The sequence below is a fragment of the Gracilinanus agilis genome, chromosome 2 (genome assembly GCF_016433145.1).
Source record: "Gracilinanus agilis isolate LMUSP501 chromosome 2, AgileGrace, whole genome shotgun sequence".
Taxonomy (NCBI): Eukaryota; Metazoa; Chordata; class Mammalia; order Didelphimorphia; family Didelphidae; genus Gracilinanus; species Gracilinanus agilis.
The window spans coordinates 625,215,354-625,237,718 of NC_058131.1; the positions used below are offsets into that span (position 1 = coordinate 625,215,354).

Here is a 22,365-nt window from a genome sequence, read left to right on the forward strand (position 1 = left end):
AGAGAGAGAGAGAGAGAGAGAGAGAGAGAGAGAGAGAGAGAGAGAGAGAGAGAGAGAGAGCAAGCATCTTTTCCATTGTACCACACTGCTTCCCTGGCAGCATTGTAGAAACTAATCTAGAATAGAATGAGAGGGCAGACCAGCTCCAAGAAACTGAGTGATTAAGAGGAATCATTTATAACAAGAGAAGGGGAAATAATAGAAAAAAATTTCCTGGCGCTCATGGTACTTGAGTTTGGTCTTGAACAATGGGTGAGATCTTAACAGGTGGAGATCATTGTGTAGGGGATAGAAAGGTCATTCTAAATATAGGGAATAGTAGTTTGAGCAAAGGCAGAGGTGGAAAAATGTTAGACATGTACGAGTGATGGCCAGTAATATAATTCAACAGAAATATAGTATATGTGGAGATCATAGAGGGGAGAGGAGGAAGGAACCATACAGTGTAGGACTTTGAAGGCCAACTTAAAGAATTTGGACTTTATTCAGTAGACAGTGGGGAGGGTTTTGAACAAAGGAGTTTAGTGATCATATCTGTGCATATGGAAGAATGGATCTGAGGCAGGAAAGAATGGAATGATTAAAACCAAGTAGGAGGTTGTTATAGAAGTCCAGGATTCACTTTGGCAAAACCTCCAATATTTGCAGGAAAAACTTCTTGATGAAGACCAGTTAATAAATTTATTGAGCATTAATTAGTCAAAAAAGGAAAATATCCAAAACTGACAAAGGGAAGAGTAGATTTGGAACAAGAGAGACAGTCCCTTCAAGATGTAGCTACTTTCTCCCTGAGTGTTATTTTTGTTTAGTTGTTTTTTTCAGTCATGCCTAATTCTTAATGCCGCCATTTGGAGTTTTCTTAGTTTGCCATCTCCTTCTCTGGCTCGCTGACAGATAAGGAAACTAAGGCAAAAAGAGTTAAGTGACTTGCCCAGAATCACACAACCATTAAATATCTGAGGTCAGATTTGAACTAATGAAGATGGATTTTCTTGACTTCAGGCCTAGAACTACTTAGCTACTTCACTTTGGGGTAAATACCACCCAAATAGCCAAACCCCATGAAGGGAATTGGGGTGCCAACTGCGGCATCATTCATTTTTATAATTAAGTAGTAAAGAGTAAGGAAGCCCTTTCTGAATTTTTTGCATGGGAACCCAGGCTTGGGTACTGGGGTTGGAGGGGGGACCCTCACAGTTGTCGTATGTCCTATCCTGAGGGTTGGATTTGATAAAAGAGAGTACAGTACTTTAAGGAAGAGTTCATTTTTTTCAAATTGAAAACTGAAACAGAAAAATAAAACCAGGCAAAAACCACGGCAAGCATGTGCAAAGGAAACTGAATCCTTTTAATTTCGAACTTGAAAAGATTCTGCTTTCCAACCTTAAAAGGCAGGTGGTGGTCGAATTTGATTGTTTTTTTTTGGAGGGTGGACGTGGAGTGGAAGGCAAGTATTGTTATTGGCTTTTTTTTTTAAGCTACTAGGCAAAAAAGAACAGACTAAGTTTGTGTTTCCATGGCTAATAATACAACAGAAACAAGAATAAAACCTTGTTCACGTCTGCAGAACCAACAAAATTAAATCAGAAATGCAAAGAAAAAGAGCAATAAGGGATTTTCAGTAAAGTCAGAAAAATATCAATCTATTGCTGCCAGTCTCACACCTAGCTTTTCTCTCCCCTGAGTTATTTTTATAATTTGTTGTTTAGGGGTGGGTTATAGTAGTTGTTTTATTATTGTAGCTTTCGATGTTTTGTGGAGGGCATTTGGAAGCATTTCTTTCCCTAAATGAGTCACTTGCAGACATTTTATGAGTTAAACAGTAATGTTTTTCAACTGAACAAGCTCTTTTCATAGATTGACCGGGAACATATTGAATAATAATTCTCTTTGTTTTTTGTTGTTGTTATCAGGCAAGCAAGTGCCATTCTATTATGAAAATGAAGTCTGCAGACAAGCCCACTTTATTAAATCACCACCTCCTCAGCTTTTCTCATCTCAGGTATGGTATTCAGTACAATTTAGCAATCCACCCACTGCCTTCATAAGCATTTTTTGCTTCTGCTCCCCCAAGATTTCACAGAGATGCAATTTTTTTTAATTGTGCAGGCCTCCTGGAAAAGTCGATATTTCATACTGTCAAAAACTGAGGAAAATTGCTATAGTCTTCAGTATTTTAAAGACCATCATTGCCGGGGTTCCATTGAAGTTGATCAGTACGTACAATTTTTTATTGACATCAGATTAAGAAAAGTCAAAGTGGCTTCATATAAATAGTGAATTTAAGTCATTGGCCTAGGGAATCAAGCCAAGGCTTTTGACCAGAAGGTGACTCTTGTCATTGGAAAACAGCTAAGAATGAACAATTTGAAAAGGATAGACAAGGTTTTATTTTCCACTCCATATAATTTAGTTAAATCTCAAAGTAGTGAGAGTTCAACAAAGAGAGACTATGTTTTTCCACTCTTTGAGATTATATATGTTTGTGTTTTCTCTTGACTAGATAACATTTGAGTATGCCAAAAAAGGAATATGAAAAGATTATTTCATCTATGCAGAATTTTGCTACTTAAATGTGTTATTAAGAAAACACATTAGGTTACAGACTCACATCTCATATTGCTCTAGAGATAGCCCAGAAAAGGCTTGTGAATCATTATTAGGAAACCAGAAACTTGAACTGACACAGAATAAATCCCAAACTAGTACAAATTGCAATAGTTTTTCCAGCCTTGCCTGAACCAAACCCAAAATATTAATGCAACCACTTGATTATAAGCCCAATAAACAATTTTTGATCCCTTAGTGAAGAAGTCTTAAACCAGAGCCAAATTTATTTTCTAAGACTACTAAAACATCATTAAAGTATTCTCTAAATGCAACACAATTGGAGACTTTAATTTCCATCGAAATCCAATGGATATCTCAGACTCTTGTGTTCCTTAAAAAAATTATAGGACAGGTTTCTCCCCAATCTTTTTTTTTTGTTTATATCAGTTTAATAGGATATACCATGGTAACAGATAGAGTACTAGACTTGGAGGTCAGAAAGACCTGCATAGATTAACATTTCATATTAACTCTGTTACCCTGGGGAAGTCACTAAACTTTTCCCAGCCTGAACTTCCTGATTCTTTAAAAGGGTATAACTATATTTTTGATACCTCCTGTAGAAGATTGTCTTGTGAACCAATGAGATTATATGAGGTGCTTTGCTAATCTTAGAGTACCATCTAAATTCTTGTTATTGTTATTATTCAATAGAATTTCCAATATAGAAGTGGGCATCAGTAACTCTGAGAAAATGGCATTTGTCCAGAAGATGTTTAAATGTCTACCAGATGAAGTGATGTCCATTATAACCCCTAAACGCGATTACTTTCTCATTAGCAAAGACAGGTGAGTAGAAGGAAAAAAAAAAAGCTTTTTCTTCTATAATTTCTCTATTCTTCCTTTTTAACTTAATCTCAGATTATTCAGGGGGCAATAAGACAACATATCATAGTATGTATTCAACAAATGTTTGTTGAATTGAATGTCATGTCAATAAAATCCACCATTTTGTAAAGAAATCCTGATAAATCTTGGTTTAAGAGAACCTAGTATACCAACAACGAGACTCACAAAAGACAAATTACGGGTTAGTAATTTTTATTCCAAGGCAGCTAGGTGGCATTGTAGCTAGAATGCCTGATCTGGAGGCAGGAAGACCTGAGTTCAAATTTGACCTCAGACACTTATTAGCTGTGTGATGCTGGACAAGTTATTAAATCCCTTTTGCCTCAGTTTCCTCTTTTATAAAATGAGCTTCAGAAGGAAAAGGCCAACCACTTCAGAATCTCTGCCAAGAAAACCCCAAATGAGATCACAAAGAGTAAGATATAAAGGAAACAAGTAAATATTAACAACAACAATTCTCACCCCAGAAGGATCTACCATTTAATGAAAGCATGATGACTACATTACTTATTGATTATTATCACATTGACAGAGAAATTGGGAAACAAGGGCAAGAGATAGACAACTGTGAAGGCAGAGAAAGAATTTTAAAGCATTACACATCATGAGCAATTTGGTCAAGATCAAAGTGAAAATAAAACTTTGCTCAAGTCTTTTTTCATAGAAGCAAACAGAAAATAGGATACAATTTACAGAAATTCAACTTAAATCTTTTCAGGAACATTTTCTCACATTAAGTGAGGCACAACCTGGATAGTTTATACAAAAGCCTAGGCAGGTTAGATATGTGTTCAAAAGCATAAAAAGAAGTTAGTGTTAAAGGCAGGAGTTGAAAACCCTATCATTATTACTATTATTTGCCATCTTTCTTCCCATTCTTCCCCACCTTCTTCATGGAGGCATCACAAGGCATAAAAGGAGGGGGGAGAAAATGAGGGGGAGTACTGGGGCCAGGTACCTATTGAAGAATAGAACTTTATTTCTTTGTTGATGTTCCCTGGGCTTTTCTAACTTCAAATAGCAGAACCCTGGCTCAAAAAAAAATCCATTGTTCAACTATTGAAACTTGAATTTCCATCAACAGGAGAATAATTGAAGACTGGGTCTTCTTCATATCATCATCCTGCCTGAATCTGAAAGTCACCAGTGATCAGAATGTGAAGGTGATGGTCCTTTACTAATAATGCAACAGGGCACCTAAACCTAAAATAATAAAGGCTTCTTGTTCTCCTTCTCTTCCTCATCCTCCTTGACATAATTTTATATTTTCCAGGAAAGCTAGATTATAGAGAGAAATTTTTGATTTTTTTTATTACTATGGGGGAGGAAGTGACAAGTCTTAAAATGAATATTTTTAATAGGTAGCTGGAGCTATCAATTTTCTTTCATTATTATACATAATAGCTTCCTTCTTAATAACTAAGTTAGAGTTGTTTTGGTAAAAAAAATATCTTTTCCTTTTTTGCAGTTGTATTTAGTGACGTAAATGGAACAACTTTCAATTAACTTAATATGGGTCTTCATTAACTATGTAAGTAAGGAAATCTATCCCTGGCAGACCAGAGGAATGGCAATCTGAGGGTTCCTTATTTTTATATTTATTACATATTGGCCCTTGAATAGCCAGTACCCCAAAACTCAGGCCCTTTGGTTTCTCTTTACTACATCCTGTGTGGCTGGCCACCAAGGTAGTCCAATGTCCCTCAGATTCTCCTATCCAATTATGGATACCCATCTTATTTCTCATTAATTTACCAAGATTGAGACTGAGTTTTTCAGAGATTTTCAGTTCAATTTCAGAAGCATTTAACTAAGTGCTTGCAATGTGCAGGTTAAGTGGGGATCCAAAGACAAAAATGAATCTGTTTCTATCCTCAGGAAGCATACATCCTTCTGGGCAAAGACAATGTAGTTGAAAATAAGTAAAGACACAATGTTTTTTTAAACTCTTACCTTCTTCCTTAGTATCAATTCTAAGACAAAAGAGCAGCAAGGGTTGGCAATTGGAGTTAAGTGACTTGCCCAAGGTCACACAGCTAGAACATGCCTGAGGTCAGATGTGGACCTGACAGAAATTACTGTGGAGAGCAGAAAAGTCCTTCCTATGAGGTACTGCTACTTGAACTGGAATTTGAGTGAAAATTGGGATTCCAAGAGATGACGATGAAAAGAGAGAATATTCCAGACATGGGGCACAGTCTATGAAAAGTCCCAGGAGTGGGAGTTTGGATGGATTTTTACTAACATATTAAGTAATTAAAGTAAAAATCAAACAAATTTCTAAGTCCAGAATCATCAAACCATATAATTTTACTCTAGACTTAAACTATGCCTAATCTAATCATAGAGTTCAACACCACTTATTTATCCATTTCCATTGACATCAATAATAATAATAATAATAACAATAATAGTAGTAGTAGGACTTAAAGGTTTGTAAAGTGCTTTACAAAGGTTACTTCATTTTATCCTTACAATATCCCTGAGTTGTAAGTACTTTCATTATTCCAATTTTACAGATGAGGAATTAGAAGCCAAGAGAGGGTAAATGACTTGCCAAAGGCCATACTTCCAGTAAGTGTCTAAGAGCCCCAGGAGATTTAATTTGAACTTGGGTTCCATGTCCAGTGCTCTATCCACCATGCAACCCAGCTGCTTTCAATCATCTACATCAGAAAAATATAACACTTTGAAAGAAGAAACTTTCTTTTTGTCTTTGCATACCCCAGCACCTAGAAAAATACCTTGCACAGAGTAGTTGCTTAATTTGTTTGTTGAATTCAACCAAGGTCACATATGGCCCTAATTTCACCCAACAAGTCAACTGCTGAGCTGGCTCAATGGATCCTTTTTTCCAGTTCAAAGATGCCGCCCCTTCAGTCTCCTTCCACCAACCTCTACCCTAAGCACTTCCACGCACCATTGGTCCACCACAGTGGCAAAACTCCATTTATCAAAAGGATGGAAAGTATCATTTTTTCAGAGTTGGTCTATGTGCATGCTTTTACAAAATTAGCGTGTGCCACCAAAAAATAATTTTGACTTATTTTCTGGATGACATCCTATAGGCAGCCAAAAGCATTGCCTTACAAAGTACTGGAAGAGACAAAAAGTAAAACTCCTAATGGTCTCTCTATACCATGACCTTCCATAGTAGAGAATTTAGAATGTCAGTCCTGGACTGTGTCTAAGAGAGATTTCTTATCATGACATCAAAAAATAGAGGACATTTGCCTTATCAGTGACACAGTCCTATAGCACAAGTACCCAAGGACTCATTATACTGAAGTTGGGGGATGCTAGCATCCCAACAAAAAGGAATTTCTACACACACACACACACACACACACACACACACACACACACATGAATACATTTTTATTTATAATTAATTTAGAAAGATGGCAAGGGGGTAGCTAGGTGGCTCAGTCGATAGAAAGCCAACCCTGGAGTTGGGAGGATCTTAGTTCCAATATGGTCTCAAGACACTTCTTAGCTTTGTGACCCTGGGCAAGTCACATAACCCCAATTGCCTAGCCCTTACCACTCTTCTCCCTTGGAACCAACACTTAGTATCATTTCTAAAACAAAAGAGAAGATCTTTTAAAGAAAAAAGAAAACCTGCAAAGGAAAAGAAATGGTTCACATCTTTTTCCTTTGACTTTTCTGTAAAGCCCCATAAAACAAGTCAGATTTAAAGGGAATGTTTCAACTCCCCTTCACACTCATACATCTTTTTTTTTTTTTTCTAGAATCTAAATCTAAGTCAAGATGCCAGCAACCAAGCCAATGTTGAACAGCCTCTTGACTCCAAAGGAAATAAGAACATCTATGGAATCATTCCAGGAATCTGTGATGTAAGAAAATGAATATTTAATATAACCAAAAAGGGAATTCAAATTTGAATATAGCAACCTCCTGAACATATTCTCTATGTAACCTTGGAAAAGTCACATCTCTCTGAGCCTCAATTTCCTTATCTGTAAAATGAGGAGTTTGGACCAGACTATCTCAAGGTTCCTTCTAGCTCTCAATCCAGTAATATTCTGTGACGACCCATCTTGATCAAGAAATCAGGATTGGTGAACAAAAGTCCAGCATGAAATTTTGGAAAAGTCTAGCTCTAGACTTACCTGAGCACTTTCCTGTTTGGAAACTTTAAATTAGTTGAGAGCAGGGACAATGTTTTCAATATTGTTCTTCCTCAGGATGTGCAAGAGAAACATTTCTCAGAAGACAAAAGACCCATTTCCTATCCTGGCCATTTTTCTGGTCCTCCTGGCTCATCACAGGACAAGACCTGCTCAAGCCTACCAAGAAATAGTCTCCCAGACATGGTAACTTGTTATCTCTCTCATTTTATCTGTCTATATGATATTAGACCCTTCGCTCTAACACACTTAGGATTTAAATAAATCCTGTTATTCCTGTTCATAGCAAAAGAATTAGTACCTTGTCCCTTTTCCCTGAGATCCTTTCCCTTACACAAATAGTCCTCCACTTAAATAAAATTTCTCTTAAATTTGGTCTAAAATTTTAAGCTTAAGACTTCAGAACCTTTTTTCTTCATTCTACCAGAATCCAAGCCTCTTCCTTCAGAATTGAAAGATGGCATGGCATAGATGGCATTGAACTGGGCATGTCAAGAGATATTTTAGATTAGTTCTACCACAAACATTAAACAGATAATTCCTCCTGTCTGGATTTCTGGATGCTCATTTACAAAAATGGAGGGGGTTATATGATGGTTACATACTTTAAAGTACTTTACAAATATGTTATATATTTATGTATATGAATACATATGTTTAAAAGTGCTATATAAAATATTATTATTATTATCTTTGAAAAATTGGACTCTATTTCTTTGGATTTTCTCACTCCCTAACCCTTAGTATGATCAGAATGAGTGATGCTTCTCATGGATGCACTTCAGTGCTAAGGCATCCTTCCAAACTGAATAATGTATTCTTTCCTTAGAGGTCCAGCTCCTCTCTCCCTCCCCCATTCCCTATTCATCAAGCACACACAAATGGAGTATAACATTTTATATCGGTAGCTATCTAGCTCTTTAGTCTTTTATATGAATTAGACATATTGCATATACAAAACAGCTTGTCTCTGATATTCAAGTAAATGGGGAGAGAATTGGCATAGAATATATTGGTGTGACTTCCTCCCCTACTTTTAACTTCTGAGTTTTCCCCTCTTTGGAAGTTAATGATACCTTCTTAAAGTAACAGGATCTTCTGTGTCATTCTTTATTAAGAGAGGTCCACCTTTAGCCCACAGCCCAGTGCCAACCTCAGCATGGGCAATGAATATGTTAAATATACTCTCTTGTTGGCACCTTTTGTCTTTAAGGCTCCCTAGAGCCTCATGTGTGTAGAATCTCTTGAAAGTTTCTGTCTTGAGCCATTGTTTTTGGAAGGATTCAGTCATGCCAATCTCCATTTTTCTGCCATTCATAATGGTTCAGAAGAGTGTCCTATACCTAATGGGAGATGGAAGGGGGAAAGAAAGAAGGAATAATTGTTTTAATCAACAGCACTTTGAAACCCATCATCCTACTGTGGTATGATTAATGCTACAAGATTGCATTACTATGGAAACGAGATGTCCACAACTAGAATATAAAGGAAGTTTCCTCAGCCGGACACAGAAAGGTTCACTGTAAATACTTGGCAGCATTATTACCTTTTCCTCCAGCAATGTCTGATAATAGAAAAGAGTGCCAGAAGAGAAAGCTCAGCAACAGAACTTAGTGCCTTAGAAAAAATCAGCAAAGAAAAATACCCATCCAACTTGACAGTTCCCAATGGCAGAATAAACCCTAAAGAATGAAGACCATTAGAACTTTGAATCAGCTGCTCTGCGTTCCAGGCCAGCCAATTCCATATTTTTTTATATGATCTTGGGTGAGTCTCTGGGCTTCAATGTTGTCATCTATAAAATAAATCACTGCTCAGTTCTATTCTAGCTCTAACATTCTGAGATTCTGAAATTGCTATAGAGAAAAACACGAATAGACAGAATGAAGTGTTTCTTTTTACAGAACTATTTGTAGTTACTGGAAAGGCAAGTTTCCTGAGCAAGGGCTATAAGATTCTGAATGGTAGATCTTTTAATCTTCTCTGATAGAGATAAAAAAATTTATTTCTTTTGTGTTTTTTTTCCAGAAAATGCTAGCTCTCAGTCGATCAAATGCAGTAAAAATGAAAACACTTAATTATTTCCCCAAGTCCCAATTGGACTGTGACTTTCTTCTTAAACAGCATGAAATAGAAAGGAGTTCTTCAGGACCCAGCCAATCTTCACTAATGAGTGATTTAGCTCCTGAGAACCAACAAGAGACAGAAGATGAGAATTATTATCTTAGTCCTCGAAATGTTCTTGCCCAGGTACTCTTGTCAGTCAATATTGTTGAGAGTTTTTAGTGTGACCAACATTGCACTTGACACTATGAAAAATGCAAAAAGGGATTTTAAGAAGCTTAGAATATAATGGGGCTTGGCCTAGTTGTGTTTTGCCTTATTAGAAGTATGCTGATTTGGTGGGACTAATATAGGGTTAGAACCACAACATCTGGATTTTAGCCTCTGCTTTGTCATTTCCTAATTCTGTGACCCATTGGACAAGCCTCTTGCCCTTGAGCCTCAATTTCCCCATTAGTAAAATAGGAATAAAAATATTTGCCCTTTCTTTACCTAAGAATTGTTATAAGAATAAAAAAAGGTAAAATACATAAAGTGCTTTGTAATTGTAAAGTGCCTTATAAATTCAAGCTGTTATTTATCATTAGACAAAATGAGCATATATAAACCATGAAATTAGAAAACTTCACTGAAGAGGCTAAGTTCATTGAATATATCTACATAAGTTCTCTCTCAGTACCTCTCCTTCCAGTCCTTCAAACTTCTGAGCAGTAGCATCCTCTCTTTCCTCCTTCCCATTAATTGCAGAAGGCAAGATGTCTTTAAGGCTCTACCTGTGTTTGCCTTTATCTCATTTACATGCTTTTCTTCCAGTACTTTGTTCTAGGAATCATTCCCTTTCTGTGATCCATCTCCAGTCTTTCTTCCCTTCCTATTGATTACTTTCCATCTACTTATAAAAATTCTCATGTCTTCCAATCCTAAAATAAAATACCAACCCCTTTCTTGTACTCCATCTAGGTCTTATCCCATTTCTTTATTAAGTGAAATTTAATATTATCCCATTTCTTTATTAAGTTAAATTTCCTGAAAAAGCTGTCTACTTGCTGTCTCTACTTTCATACCATCCACTCTTTACTTAAATACTTACGATCTGATTTCTGCCCCCTAATAGCTTTTATAAAGTTTAACAATGATCATATTCAATGATGTTTTTCTAATCATTCTTTTCTTTGGCCTCTCTGTAGCCTTTAGCACTGTCAATGAGCAACTGTGGCTATATCGTCTCTCTTTGTTTGGCTTCAAAGACATAATATTCTTCTGGTTTTCTCAGCCTTCCCCCAACCATTAGTTCTCTATCTCTTTCAATGGTTCTTTGTCCTCTTCTGAACCTATTAATGTGGATTTTTCCCAAGGTTCTCTCCATGACCCACTTCTTTTCCTGGATACCCTCCTTTGTTGATCTCATTCATTCCCATGACTTCGACTACCACCTATGTGAAGATAATTCCCAAATCCTCAGCTCTGGTCTTTTGTATGCTCCTCAAACTTACACTGTCGATTGCCTATGAGATATCTCCACCCACACCTCTAACTCAATATGTTCAAAAGCAAACTTTCCCCCTCTTGTTTCTTCTTCTGATTTCACTATTTCTCTGTTACAATTAAACATAACTGGGAGACTGGTTTTGGGGTAAGAATATCAATTTATTGATTAAGTTCCTTAATGTAGGTCCATTACTACAATTTGGGAGCTCATTATTCTGTCCTTCCCTTGGACATCTCAAGACATGTCTGATTAGTGAATGATTAATAAAGAGGTTGTCCATTAAGACTCTCAACCCCTCCACCCCCATAGGGAATGGTGAGTAGTCAGAGGACTAGCAGGAAGAGCCTTATGAATCAGGGGAATATTCTTTGAAGTTCTTAAAACAAAGGAAATATAAAAGCCAACAGACTGATTTGAGCCTCTCTAATCCAAGACCCTAATGTAGGAGTTAAAACAGTAAATAAAAAATAAATCCTCAAATATTTGTGGTACCACCATTCACTCAGTCTCCCAGGTCTGAAGATTGGGGATTTTTATTGACTCTTCTCTTCCTTTCATCTCTCATATTCAGGTATTATTATTTGTCAACTATTATTATTATCTATGCCCTCCTCTTTATTCCAGTCCTATCAGATATCTCATTTCCAATTCCCTAAACTCCTGCAATGGATTTCTAATAGGTTTTCCTACATCCAATATAGTCTCCATCCACTCCATTCTTTTTGGCACTGGAAGACTGATTTTCCTATTAAATAAATCTAGCCATACCACTCTTCTCTTCTGCTAAAAAAATTATAGTTCCTTACACTACTGATTAAAATTTAAACTCCTTTTCCTGACCTGGAATGGTACAGTGGAAAGATCATTAGCTCCTGTGTTAGACAAACTGGGTTTAAATTCTACCTCTGATACCTTGTGACCTTGGGCAAGTCTCTTAATCTCTGTGTGCCTCAATTTCCCCTCCTGTAAAACTAAGAGGTTGAATTAGGTGGCTTAGGAGGTCCCTTCAAACTCTAGGTTTGTGCTCTTACCCCTATGTATGTACTCTGAATTCTAGATACTATCAGGATCTGAGGAGGATCTAGGGAGGTTCTTTGCTTAGTCACTTCATGAATTTGTTTATCTTGTTTACCATCTAAAATGTCCTCACTTCCATCATGGTTCCCTTTTCTTACCCATAACTCATCCTTTAAAACCCAAATCAAATAATATGTCCTATAAGAAACTCTCACTAATCCTTTTTTGCCACTAACTACTTCTCTCTCAGACCTCACATGGCACTTTTGTTATTCAATTCTGTAACTGGTTGAGAACAAATCTAGAATAGAAAAAAAGGTTCAGAAAGAAATTTATTAAGTCAAGAAGGGGTAATATTTAATGACCTATTCTCTTATTCTTTTTTTTTTCTTTCCTAAAACCCTTACCTTCCGTCTTAAAATCAATACTATGTTTTGGTTCCAAGGCAGAAGAGCAGTAAGGGCTAGGCAATGGAAGTTAAGTGACTTGCCCAGGGTCACATAGCTAGGAAGTGTCTGAGGCCAGATTTGAACCTAGGACCTCTGATCTCTGGGCCTGGCTCTCAAGCCAGTTAGCCACCCAACTGTCTCCCTTTCTTCTTGTTTTTAAGAATTATTTATTAAAGACCAATTATGTCCAACATTTTATACTTATTACTAAAGGGATAACAAAGATAATTCATTGTTCCTGTTCTCATGGAGCTTACTAGCTAGATGGTAGATATGGCATGTACAAATATATATTATAATCATACTGTAGAATAAAGAGGGCTTAAAATTTTGGGCACATTAGTATTATCAAAAGCACAAAAGCAAAGATAAGCCTTAGGTATGCATGAAAATAATGAAAAAGTTGACATAATGGGAGAAAAGAGTTCATTTTGGGGAATAGTAGAAAATACTGTCAATTACAAGAGAGTGGGAATAAATTATTTAAACAAGCTTTCAAATTCAAGCAGAATAATTTGGACCTGATGCAAGTGGCAACTGGGAATTATTGTAGAGATTTCTGTGTATGTGTATGTTGCTTCTGTTTTCCAAGCCAAATCCAGGTTTGGTCTTAACAGACTTGTTGGGGCCACCACATGATGATGCGGTGGTAACATCTAGGACTCTAGGTTTAGGTCTAGGTCCTTTAGCTCTGTTGGAGGGCTGCCTTGCTTCACTAAGCAATAAAAATACTGGAGGAATAAATAGATCATTACAAATATGAACCCCCAACAATGGTAAATGGTTGATTGCTCCTTTGAGTAGTCACATGTATCATAAACACGGGGAGAAGAGCCCTCTGGGCTATCGTTGATCAGGAACTTTTTGTCAATTCAGATTTTGCTGCCATAGTCTGGTTGGATATTCCCTAGAATGAGCCTTACTGATTGGTGTAATGTGATATTGCACCTATGCCAATGTTCAGGGTAATCACAGGTTTGATTATAATTATATAATAAGAAGGGATGAAGGGTCAGAGTGAGAGAGGGAAAGACAGAGGGAAGCAGAGCAGATTGTGGGTGTACTCTCCTGACATCCCTCTTCCTCCTTAAGGTTATTCCTATTTGTATGTTTGTTGGTTGGTAGTTGGACAATATGATTGCTTCCAAAGAAGGCAAAGAATTTGATGAATCTGAGGAGCCAGACCAGGTCTCCAATCCGACTGATCATCTCTACATGTCAATGAAATCTTGGTATGTATGAATGACCAATTATATCCAATAGGTTGATTTTTCCTATAGCAGTTTATGTTTTAACATGAAACAAATGTTACCATCAACCAAGACATTTTCCTAGCTTTTTGAATGCCCAACATCTCATAAAAGTAAGAGTTGTCCACTCACCCACAGATGAGCTATAATGACATCTTTAGGATAAGTCCCCTTCTCTTAAGAAGTTATTTTAGAAATATTTTCTTATTTTTTAAAAATGTGGTATCCTACACACACACACACACACACACACACACACACACACACACACACACACAAACACACAAACACTCCTTGCTCCTAAGAGGCAGTGAGGTGTGATAGAAAGAGCATAGGATGTTTTAAAGTGAGTTCAAATCCCAGGTCTGCCATCTGTATAACGTTGGAAGAGTAATCTTTCCAGATCTCAATTTCTGCATCTTTAAAATAAGAGTTTATATTAGATAACCTCTGAGGTCTCTTCCAGCTCTAAATCTATTCTCCTAAGACTTGTCTCATCCCAAAAACTAATGTAGAAAGCTAATTTTGGTTCCACATTCATTGTAGAAGGTTGGTTTATTTTATCTGTTTCCAACCATGGCTATAATTTTTATGGTTGGATGTGCTTTCGTGGCTTGCTAGTTTTCACTTCACTAATAGCTTTTTGATTCTTTCTCAAACACAGTAGAACTAGGTGTACAAGGACATGCCTACTCAAGAAGATCTGAGTTTGTTTTAAATGATTATACTCTAGTTTTGATGAAGAGAAATTCCAGCAGCCTTCCAACATCAAAGATGGTGCTCAAGCCTTTCCAGTGAACCAGGCTGAAGCGCTAAACCTGCAGGAACTGGAAGCCAGAAGCAAGCCATATCATTCTTCCGAAAGTGAAGAACCAAAGCCCAAGAACCAGAAAAGGGGACTAAACGCATTCTCTGTTGTGCAGCTATCCAGAATAATTAAGTAATGACTTAAGTCCCCAAACTTCTGGTTCATGAACCTAGGAGTAGCCTGGGGGATCATTTCTACTCCATTGACAGCAACTTTAAGGCAGTTCCCAGAAGTCCCTAGTCTACCAAAAAAGTTTATCCAGATATCTACTCCTTCCCTGCCACAATGAAACCAAAACAACTGTTGCTTGAAGAAATACAACTCTGCTATGGTTGGCATTTTCTATTTTCATTAAAGTCCTTGAAAGGCAGTGTAACATTATAGATAGAGAGCTGGTCTTAGATCCAAGAAAATCTTGTGTTCAAGTCCCACATCTGACATATATTGGCTAAATGATTTTAACAGATCTTAAACTCTCCTTGCTCTTGGGAAGTCTCTGATACTTTGATTTTCAGAGAAGGTCCCTATCTGCACTGGGGAAAGAAATTTCCTTGTCTGTAAACTCTCTGTACCTATTAATTCATAGGATAAGTATCCATTAAATAACCCCCAAGTGAAAACTCTAATCTAATTTTCTCTGGCATTAAAAGCTCACAAACCTTTGCTAAAAGCCAGGAAAGGAAATTTTAGAATCTATGCATGTCAATTATTATTTAGTGAGCTCTTGAGTTTTCACTTTTCCTGCTCTCTTCCTGTACTTAATCAAATATTCCTGTACTTAATCAAATAGGAAAATTATCTATAAAAATTCCATAATCTAGTACATTTTCCTAGCTCCTTTGCAATATTAAGACCTTCCCTACCCCGTCTCCTCCCCCAAAATAAATTAATGCACTGTAAGAAGAGAAGGTGGAGAATTTGGCTCAAATTAAAAAACAAAACAAAATTAAGATTAAAAATTGTTTTTGCAGGTAATTGAGGTAAAAATAAAATATTATTTAAAAGCGCAAATATACATAGATCTATATATTTGTAAAATGTCTATATAGACATATGTGCATGTTTATATGTTAATATATTTCTGTTACTAATAAGCTGGTATTTTGTAAATGAGAAACTAGGAAACACCATAGGTAATTAGATATTTCATAGGAACATGGATTTAGAGCTGAACAGACCATCCAGTAAAACCTCTTCATTTTACAGAGGAGGAAACTGAGACCTAGAAAGAATAAATGACTTGCCTAAGGTTACACAGCTAGTGTCTGGAACACTATTTGAATCCAGATTTTCTTGATTCTCAGTCCAGCTCCCTAACTACTATACCATGCTGCCTCTGAAAAGTATTAATAATAGCACTGATTTTTTTTTAATAGCACCTATTATCTGCCAGGCACTGTGCTAAATGCTTTACTATTATTATCATCTCACTTGATCTTTATACTACCCTGGAGAAGTAGGTGCTTTTATTATCCCCATTTTACAGATAAGGAAACAGAGGCAAACAAGAGGTGAAATGACTTGCCCAGGGTCACAAAGCTAGTAAGTGCCTCTGGATTCGGGTTTTTCTAACTCCAAGCCTGAGTGTGTTACCTGATTTTTACTAATGTTCTTTCTCACAGTAACATACCTGCCGGAATCCCCTTGGAAGAGGTGGATTTATTCCTTTCCAAGCACGATATCCACAAATACCTGACTCTCACCCAAGCCATAGGTCATATTTGGTAGGTATGTCATAGATCTTGGTCTTACTGGTGATAGATTGGAACTGGTTTGAAGTACATGAACAATACAGTATCTTCAAATGCCTTACTTGGTGAAAAAAGTAAATTTGTTCTCTGCTGTCACAATAAGTCTTCAATAGCAATATGAAGGGAGAGCCCACATGGAGAAGGAATAAATATTTATTAAATGTTTGCATTATGCCAGGACCGTACTAGGCGCTTTACAAATATTCAATCTTCACAACAATCTCCAGATGTAGATACTATTATTCTCTTCACTTTATAGTTGAGGAAACTGAGGCAGGCAGAGGTTGACAGCCTGGCCCATGGCTAGTGTCTTGTGAGTTTTAAAATTAATAAATAATAACTAAGTATTATATTTTATGAAGTTTATTAATAATAATTAAAGTAAAAAAAAAGCTAGCTAACTCAACCTGGTCACAAGAGAAAAGAGAGGAGGGGGGAGGAGTTACAGAACTTATAAACAAACAAGTAAGCACGTGAATAAATGAAAGGAAAAGGATGCTGGGTAATACAGAAAGAAATTCTGGGGAATGTAGTTCACAGGTACAAAATTCCCAATTATATAGTCTGAAGATGGATGTGAACTCGAGTTTTCCTACCTTCAGATCCAATTCTCTATCCACGATGCCAACTACCTGCTGCCCAATACAGAAACCCAGTAAATGAGGGAAAATATTGCAAGAAAAGGGCTGAACTTTGAGATAGAAAAGATCATCATTTGAATTCCATTTCTGATGCTTAACAGCTCTGTGACTATGAGCAAGTCATTTCTCCTCAGAATATCAGGTTCTTCCTAAAAATGAGAAAAACATATTGCACCTGTAATACTTATGTCTCATTGGTGGTGTAAAGGACAAATGAGATGTATGATAAATATTCATTAAAGAGCTCTAAAAACCTTAGCGTGCCATGTAAACGTTGACCATCATTAAGTGTTAGAATCAGAATCCAAGCCCAAGTTTCCTGATTTCAGTCTGGCACATGAGATCAGAGAGGACAGTGAGCAGGTAGCCTAAGTGCCAGGGAAGTAGTGAATTCCAGAGTTGGGATGCATCAGTTAATGTGAGCAGTCATAGTTCTAAGGAGATGGCAGGGGGAACATGCTTAAATGAAGATTTACCAAGTGAAATAAGGAAGAGCAAAGCAGGTAGCAAGAGTCCTAGTAAATAGGTCAGGGCAGAATCTGGTGGGGAATCCATCCCAGTAACCTATGGAACACAAGACAAGAATCTGAGCCAAGAAACTAATTAACGAGACAGGAATAAACTTCAAAGCAACCTTGTATGTTAAGGCAGTAAAAGCAATGTTGCTGTCCTTATTTGACAGATAAAGAAACCGAGGCTCAAAGAAAGTTAAAGTTAGGAAGAAGTAGAATCAAAACTCAAATCCAGATCCTCTGATTTCTAATTTAGCTTCTCTCCCGACTGTAGACTTTTCTACTTCTTGTCTACCTTTTTTTCCTCACCTCTTTCCACTGGTGAGTTCTTGCCTGGAAACTCCATTTGAGAAAGTGACCAGTCCAACTCTGCTCACTTTTAGCCCAGCTCCACTCTGGGCTTTTTAGATCTTGACACCTTGATCTTGCATGGCCATCTTCCCCCTTTTGAGCTCCCTTTTATATGTTGTCTTCTCCCATTAGAATGTCATCTTTTGAGGGTAGGAACTGTCTTTTCCCCCGTATATATAATATGTATATATTCACAATGTCTGACATATAATGAGCACTTAATAGATGTTATCTAAGTATAATCGATCTAATAATCAATCATCTCTCTATGTCTCCAAGTTGAGTGTTTTATCCCTATATCCTAAAGAAACGGCAAAAACCATGAGGGCAGAAACTTTGTGCTATTATTTTCTCTTATACTAGCAGTTCTTAATTCTTTTTGTACTGTGGACCCCTTTGGCAATGTGGTAAAGATTCTGATTACCATCACAGGGGAATACTTTTAAGTGCATAAAATAAAATGAAAGGATTGCAAAAGAAACCAATTATATTGAAATATAGTTATTGAAAAAAAATTTTAAGTTCATAAATTCCAGGTAAAGAATCCCTGTCTTAATGGCTTTTAGAACAATGATGGGCACATGATAAACCAGTGCTCAACAAAAATTTTCTAATTGATTGATGTCATTATTAGTGAAAAGAGCATTAGACTAGGAGACAAGCCATGACTTCTAGTTCTGACTTGATTACTAACCTTGAATGTGTGTCCTTAGATAGTCATTTCTGTTCCTGAACCTCACATTCTTCCTTTATAAAATAAAGGGATTAGATATTCTCTTCTCTCCTTTTTTTGTAGAAGTGTCAGACTGTTGGTGGGTGTGAAACACTGTCAGATTAGGTTAATGTTTTAATTTTGCTTTGTTGAACTTTTATTATTTTCTCTTTTTTAATTCTTTCTATAAAGGATGTCTCACCTTTGTTAAAAAGGATAAGTACAAAGAGAAGGGGAGGGATGGTACAATCAGTAGAGGAAGAGAGGAGGGATACATTCAGAGATGAAAGTGATATAAAAACCAGAAGGTTAACAAGCACTGAAAATTTTTTTTATACAAAATAAGCAAGTGGATTTTTAAAAGCCACTCAAAATAATTTGCATAAAAATAGAAAAGAAACTGTTGAAAACTGTAAATATATTTTAAAAATTTTAATATGTGGGTTAAAAGGACATTTAAAAAATGAACAGATGATCTCTAAGGTTTTTTCAAGAGTTAAGATTCCATGATTCTAGCTATTTCCTAATCCTGTAAGTCCCGGTCCAAATGCCCTCTTTTACAACAAATCTTTCCTCTTTTAATTCTAATGCTGTCCTTCTTGATTATTTCCCATTTACCCTATATATATAGCTTTTTTTGTAGATATTTATTTGCATGATCATCTCTCCCAAGTAGATGGGGAGATCCTTGAGGGCAGGGCTTGTTTTTTGCCTCTTCATGTATCTTCAGTTCTTAGCACAGTAACTGGCACATGATAGGCACTTAATATTGATTGACTGATTCCCAAGTAATGGACAAAATAGTAAACTATAATAATATGGCCATCATTACTGGGCAAGAAGAGCCAGTATGGACTAGAGGGATGTCACATTGGTGTTCTGGTCATCTAATGTCAAATGTATCTCACATCTGTCTTATATGCCCTTGGCTATGTCTCCCTGCTGCAGTGTGGCTCAGTGGAAAGGTCCCCCACACTTGGGTTGTATATTTCACCATGGTGATCGCTTATCAGCTGTGAATGACCTAAAGCCTCATACCCTAGAAGAAGTAACCTTATTCCTGGATAGGTCCTTAAGGAAGGAGGTAAGTCCTATTAAACCACCTAGGTTGGGACAGGACAATCAGAGAAAGAAAAAAAAATAAGCTTTTAGATTAAGTAAGTGGTGTACCCCAAACATAATAATATTTAAAATATTAATATATTATATATTTAGAAATATAATTCATATTTAATAATAAAATAAGGTTTCTTTTCTCAACTGATCTATTTCTCTAACAGTAATCCCAGTAATTTAATTATCACTTTACACTATTCAAACCTCATTCATATAATCATAGATTTGGAACTGAAAGGGGTCTAGGAAGTCACCTCCTTCATTGTACAAAAGACATTGAAAGTCAGAATGAGATGACTAAGGTCACATTGGACCTTGATGGTAAATCAAAGAGCCTGGTCCTCAAATGCCAAACCCCAGCAACTCTTTCAACTGACATTCATATCTGTTCTCTAATTCTTTTATAATAGAAAAATAATTAATTTGTATATATTTATAATTCATAATTCTTTTTATAATTTTATAATTCTCTTATAAAAATCTTGTGAGGTAGGTAAGGCAAGTCTTGTAATTATCTCTGTTGTATAAATGAGAAAACTGAGACCCAGGGAAGTTAAGTTCAAGGATCATGCCCCTCGTGAGTGGCAAAACTGCCCCAAATGTGAGTCTCTTTTTAGTCTATCACAATACTTTCTGTTCAAAGGTCATATTTAAGTCATACCTAGGTAGGGCCTGGGTAGTGAGCAGTAAATTACTGATGAGTACTCTGAGACCACATGGCCAGGATGCTATTCAGGAACCTGAGCCAGGCTGGGAACTGAGCCCAGGGAGAGGCTGATGCCAGGTCCTCAGCAGAGTCATCCTTCATGTTGCAAGGTGATGTCTCTATTCTTGTTCTACCTCCTGGAAAAATCTCACTCCCCACCGCAACCTCCACCCTGAACCCCTAGGAACTGGCAGCAGTTGTCATTGGCAGGGTCAGCATTTGGCATAGGCAGAGTAGATATTCATCTACATGATGATTTGAAAGTCCAAGCTCTCTCACCCCCAAAATATCTCTACCCCTTGATGTTTAAAATTCCAATAACAATTTATCCCTTCTTATAAAGCATTTTTCTGTTGATAATTCCCTTTAAAAATTCATATGCTCTAGGGGAATATCTAGGATTTTCCATTTTCTTTCCAATGTTAGCCCAGAAAGAGATATTAGAAAGGTCAATTCTATCAGATTATAAAAGTGGACCAACTTTTTTAGTTCTGTCCATTTTCAGGAGTTCTTATGCCCTGAAAATTAATCAGCTTCTAGCAATGAGCCTCTCTATGCTTAGCTGAATTGGTCCTCAGGCAACAGATACGTGTCACCCATCTCTTGGGCCCATATTCAAATCTTCATAAGTCTTTTGGACCTATCAGAGATTGCACTCCATTGAAATAATATTTGAGAGCCCAAGGTTACCTCCACGCTACAAATAGGCATCAGTGTAGGACTTTATCAGTGGAATAGTAATGCCAGCTCCCAGATCTATAGCATTTATACTTTACAAAGCACTTTTCTTAGAACTGTAGGCAATGCAGACAACATCATCCTCATTTTTTAAGGGAAGAAATTGAGATTCAGAGCAGCTAAATAACTCCTCCAAAGAGGCTAAGGCAGAGCTGAACCCTTAGAGTGTGTCTTTTTACTGAAACTCATGCTAGTTCCACTGAACAATGCTATTGCACTCTAAGCCTTAATCTGAATTTATCAGCTCAGTTTTCCTTCCTGATGGGAGAGACAGAGCAGAAAGGGTAAAGGAGTTGGCTTGCTGAGAGATGCTTTGAAAGGGGTGGTGGGGGGAAGAAGGAGAACGTACAAAGAAGAAAGACATATAGGGAGAGGAAAGAATAAAGAAGTCCTAAGTTAAATCTTTTTTTTTTATTTATTTTTTTATTTTTTTCAAGTTCATAGACTCCAGGTTAAGAACCCCTGTCTTATAGCTTCTAGAACAGTGATGAGGACGTGGGGCTGAACCTGTCTGTTGGGCTTATTTTGAATAATTTATTTTACTTTTTGTGAAACCAACTATATCTGGATATTATGAGATTTGTCAGAGAAGCTCAGGCCACCGGAGGCCAGTGTATTATAGAGAAGAGGAAATCTAGAACCCCTTTGTTGAGGTGGACCCCAAGTGGTTCCTGCCAGCCCAGATAGCATAGGTAATCTAAAGATTTTCTTTGATGAGATACTTGATATACTGAGTACCCATCATCCTGGGAACTGATTTTCCAGGACTATTGATGTGTAGATGCAGGCATGTGTATGGATATTGTGTCTATATGCATATGCATTTGTTTGTGTTTATTTGTATGAATATATATATTTCTTCTGTTTCACAAGGTGAAACTAACCATCTGCCGGATTCCTGATTCAGATAAATTCCACACAGTGTCCTGTGGCTGCTCTTGAAAAACACCAATTTGGTTAAGGTTGAGGTGATAACCATCCCTTCAACAAATCAATAAGTGATGAAAGAATATGAACAATTATCAATGAGAATGAAGGGGAAGGAGCAATACTCACATATAAAAAGGAATCTTCAAATTACTAATTATTCAAGAGAAAATGCAAAATTGAAACAACTTTATAGTTTTACCTCACAACCAGCAAACTGGAAA

The 22,365-nt window shown here is 36.8% G+C and overlaps 1 protein-coding gene across 1 annotated transcript in view; it reads left to right on the top strand.

Annotated features, from left to right (window-relative positions):
* Nucleotides 1–22,156, top strand: part of PLEKHS1 (pleckstrin homology domain containing S1) — a 24,042-nt gene extending 1,886 nt beyond the window's left edge. Inside the window, exons 2-13 of the mRNA XM_044662578.1 lie at nt 1,914–2,002; nt 2,110–2,216; nt 3,265–3,399; nt 4,544–4,622; nt 7,212–7,316; nt 7,668–7,796; nt 9,639–9,860; nt 13,755–13,861; nt 14,613–14,819; nt 16,310–16,411; nt 19,603–19,738; nt 22,088–22,156. Of these exons, the coding sequence (XP_044518513.1) occupies nt 1,914–2,002; nt 2,110–2,216; nt 3,265–3,399; nt 4,544–4,622; nt 7,212–7,316; nt 7,668–7,796; nt 9,639–9,860; nt 13,755–13,861; nt 14,613–14,819; nt 16,310–16,411; nt 19,603–19,738; nt 22,088–22,156 (1,487 nt within the window). The remainder of the gene's footprint in view (nt 1–1,913; nt 2,003–2,109; nt 2,217–3,264; nt 3,400–4,543; nt 4,623–7,211; nt 7,317–7,667; nt 7,797–9,638; nt 9,861–13,754; nt 13,862–14,612; nt 14,820–16,309; nt 16,412–19,602; nt 19,739–22,087) is intronic.
* The last annotated feature ends 209 nt before the right edge of the window (nt 22,157–22,365 follow it).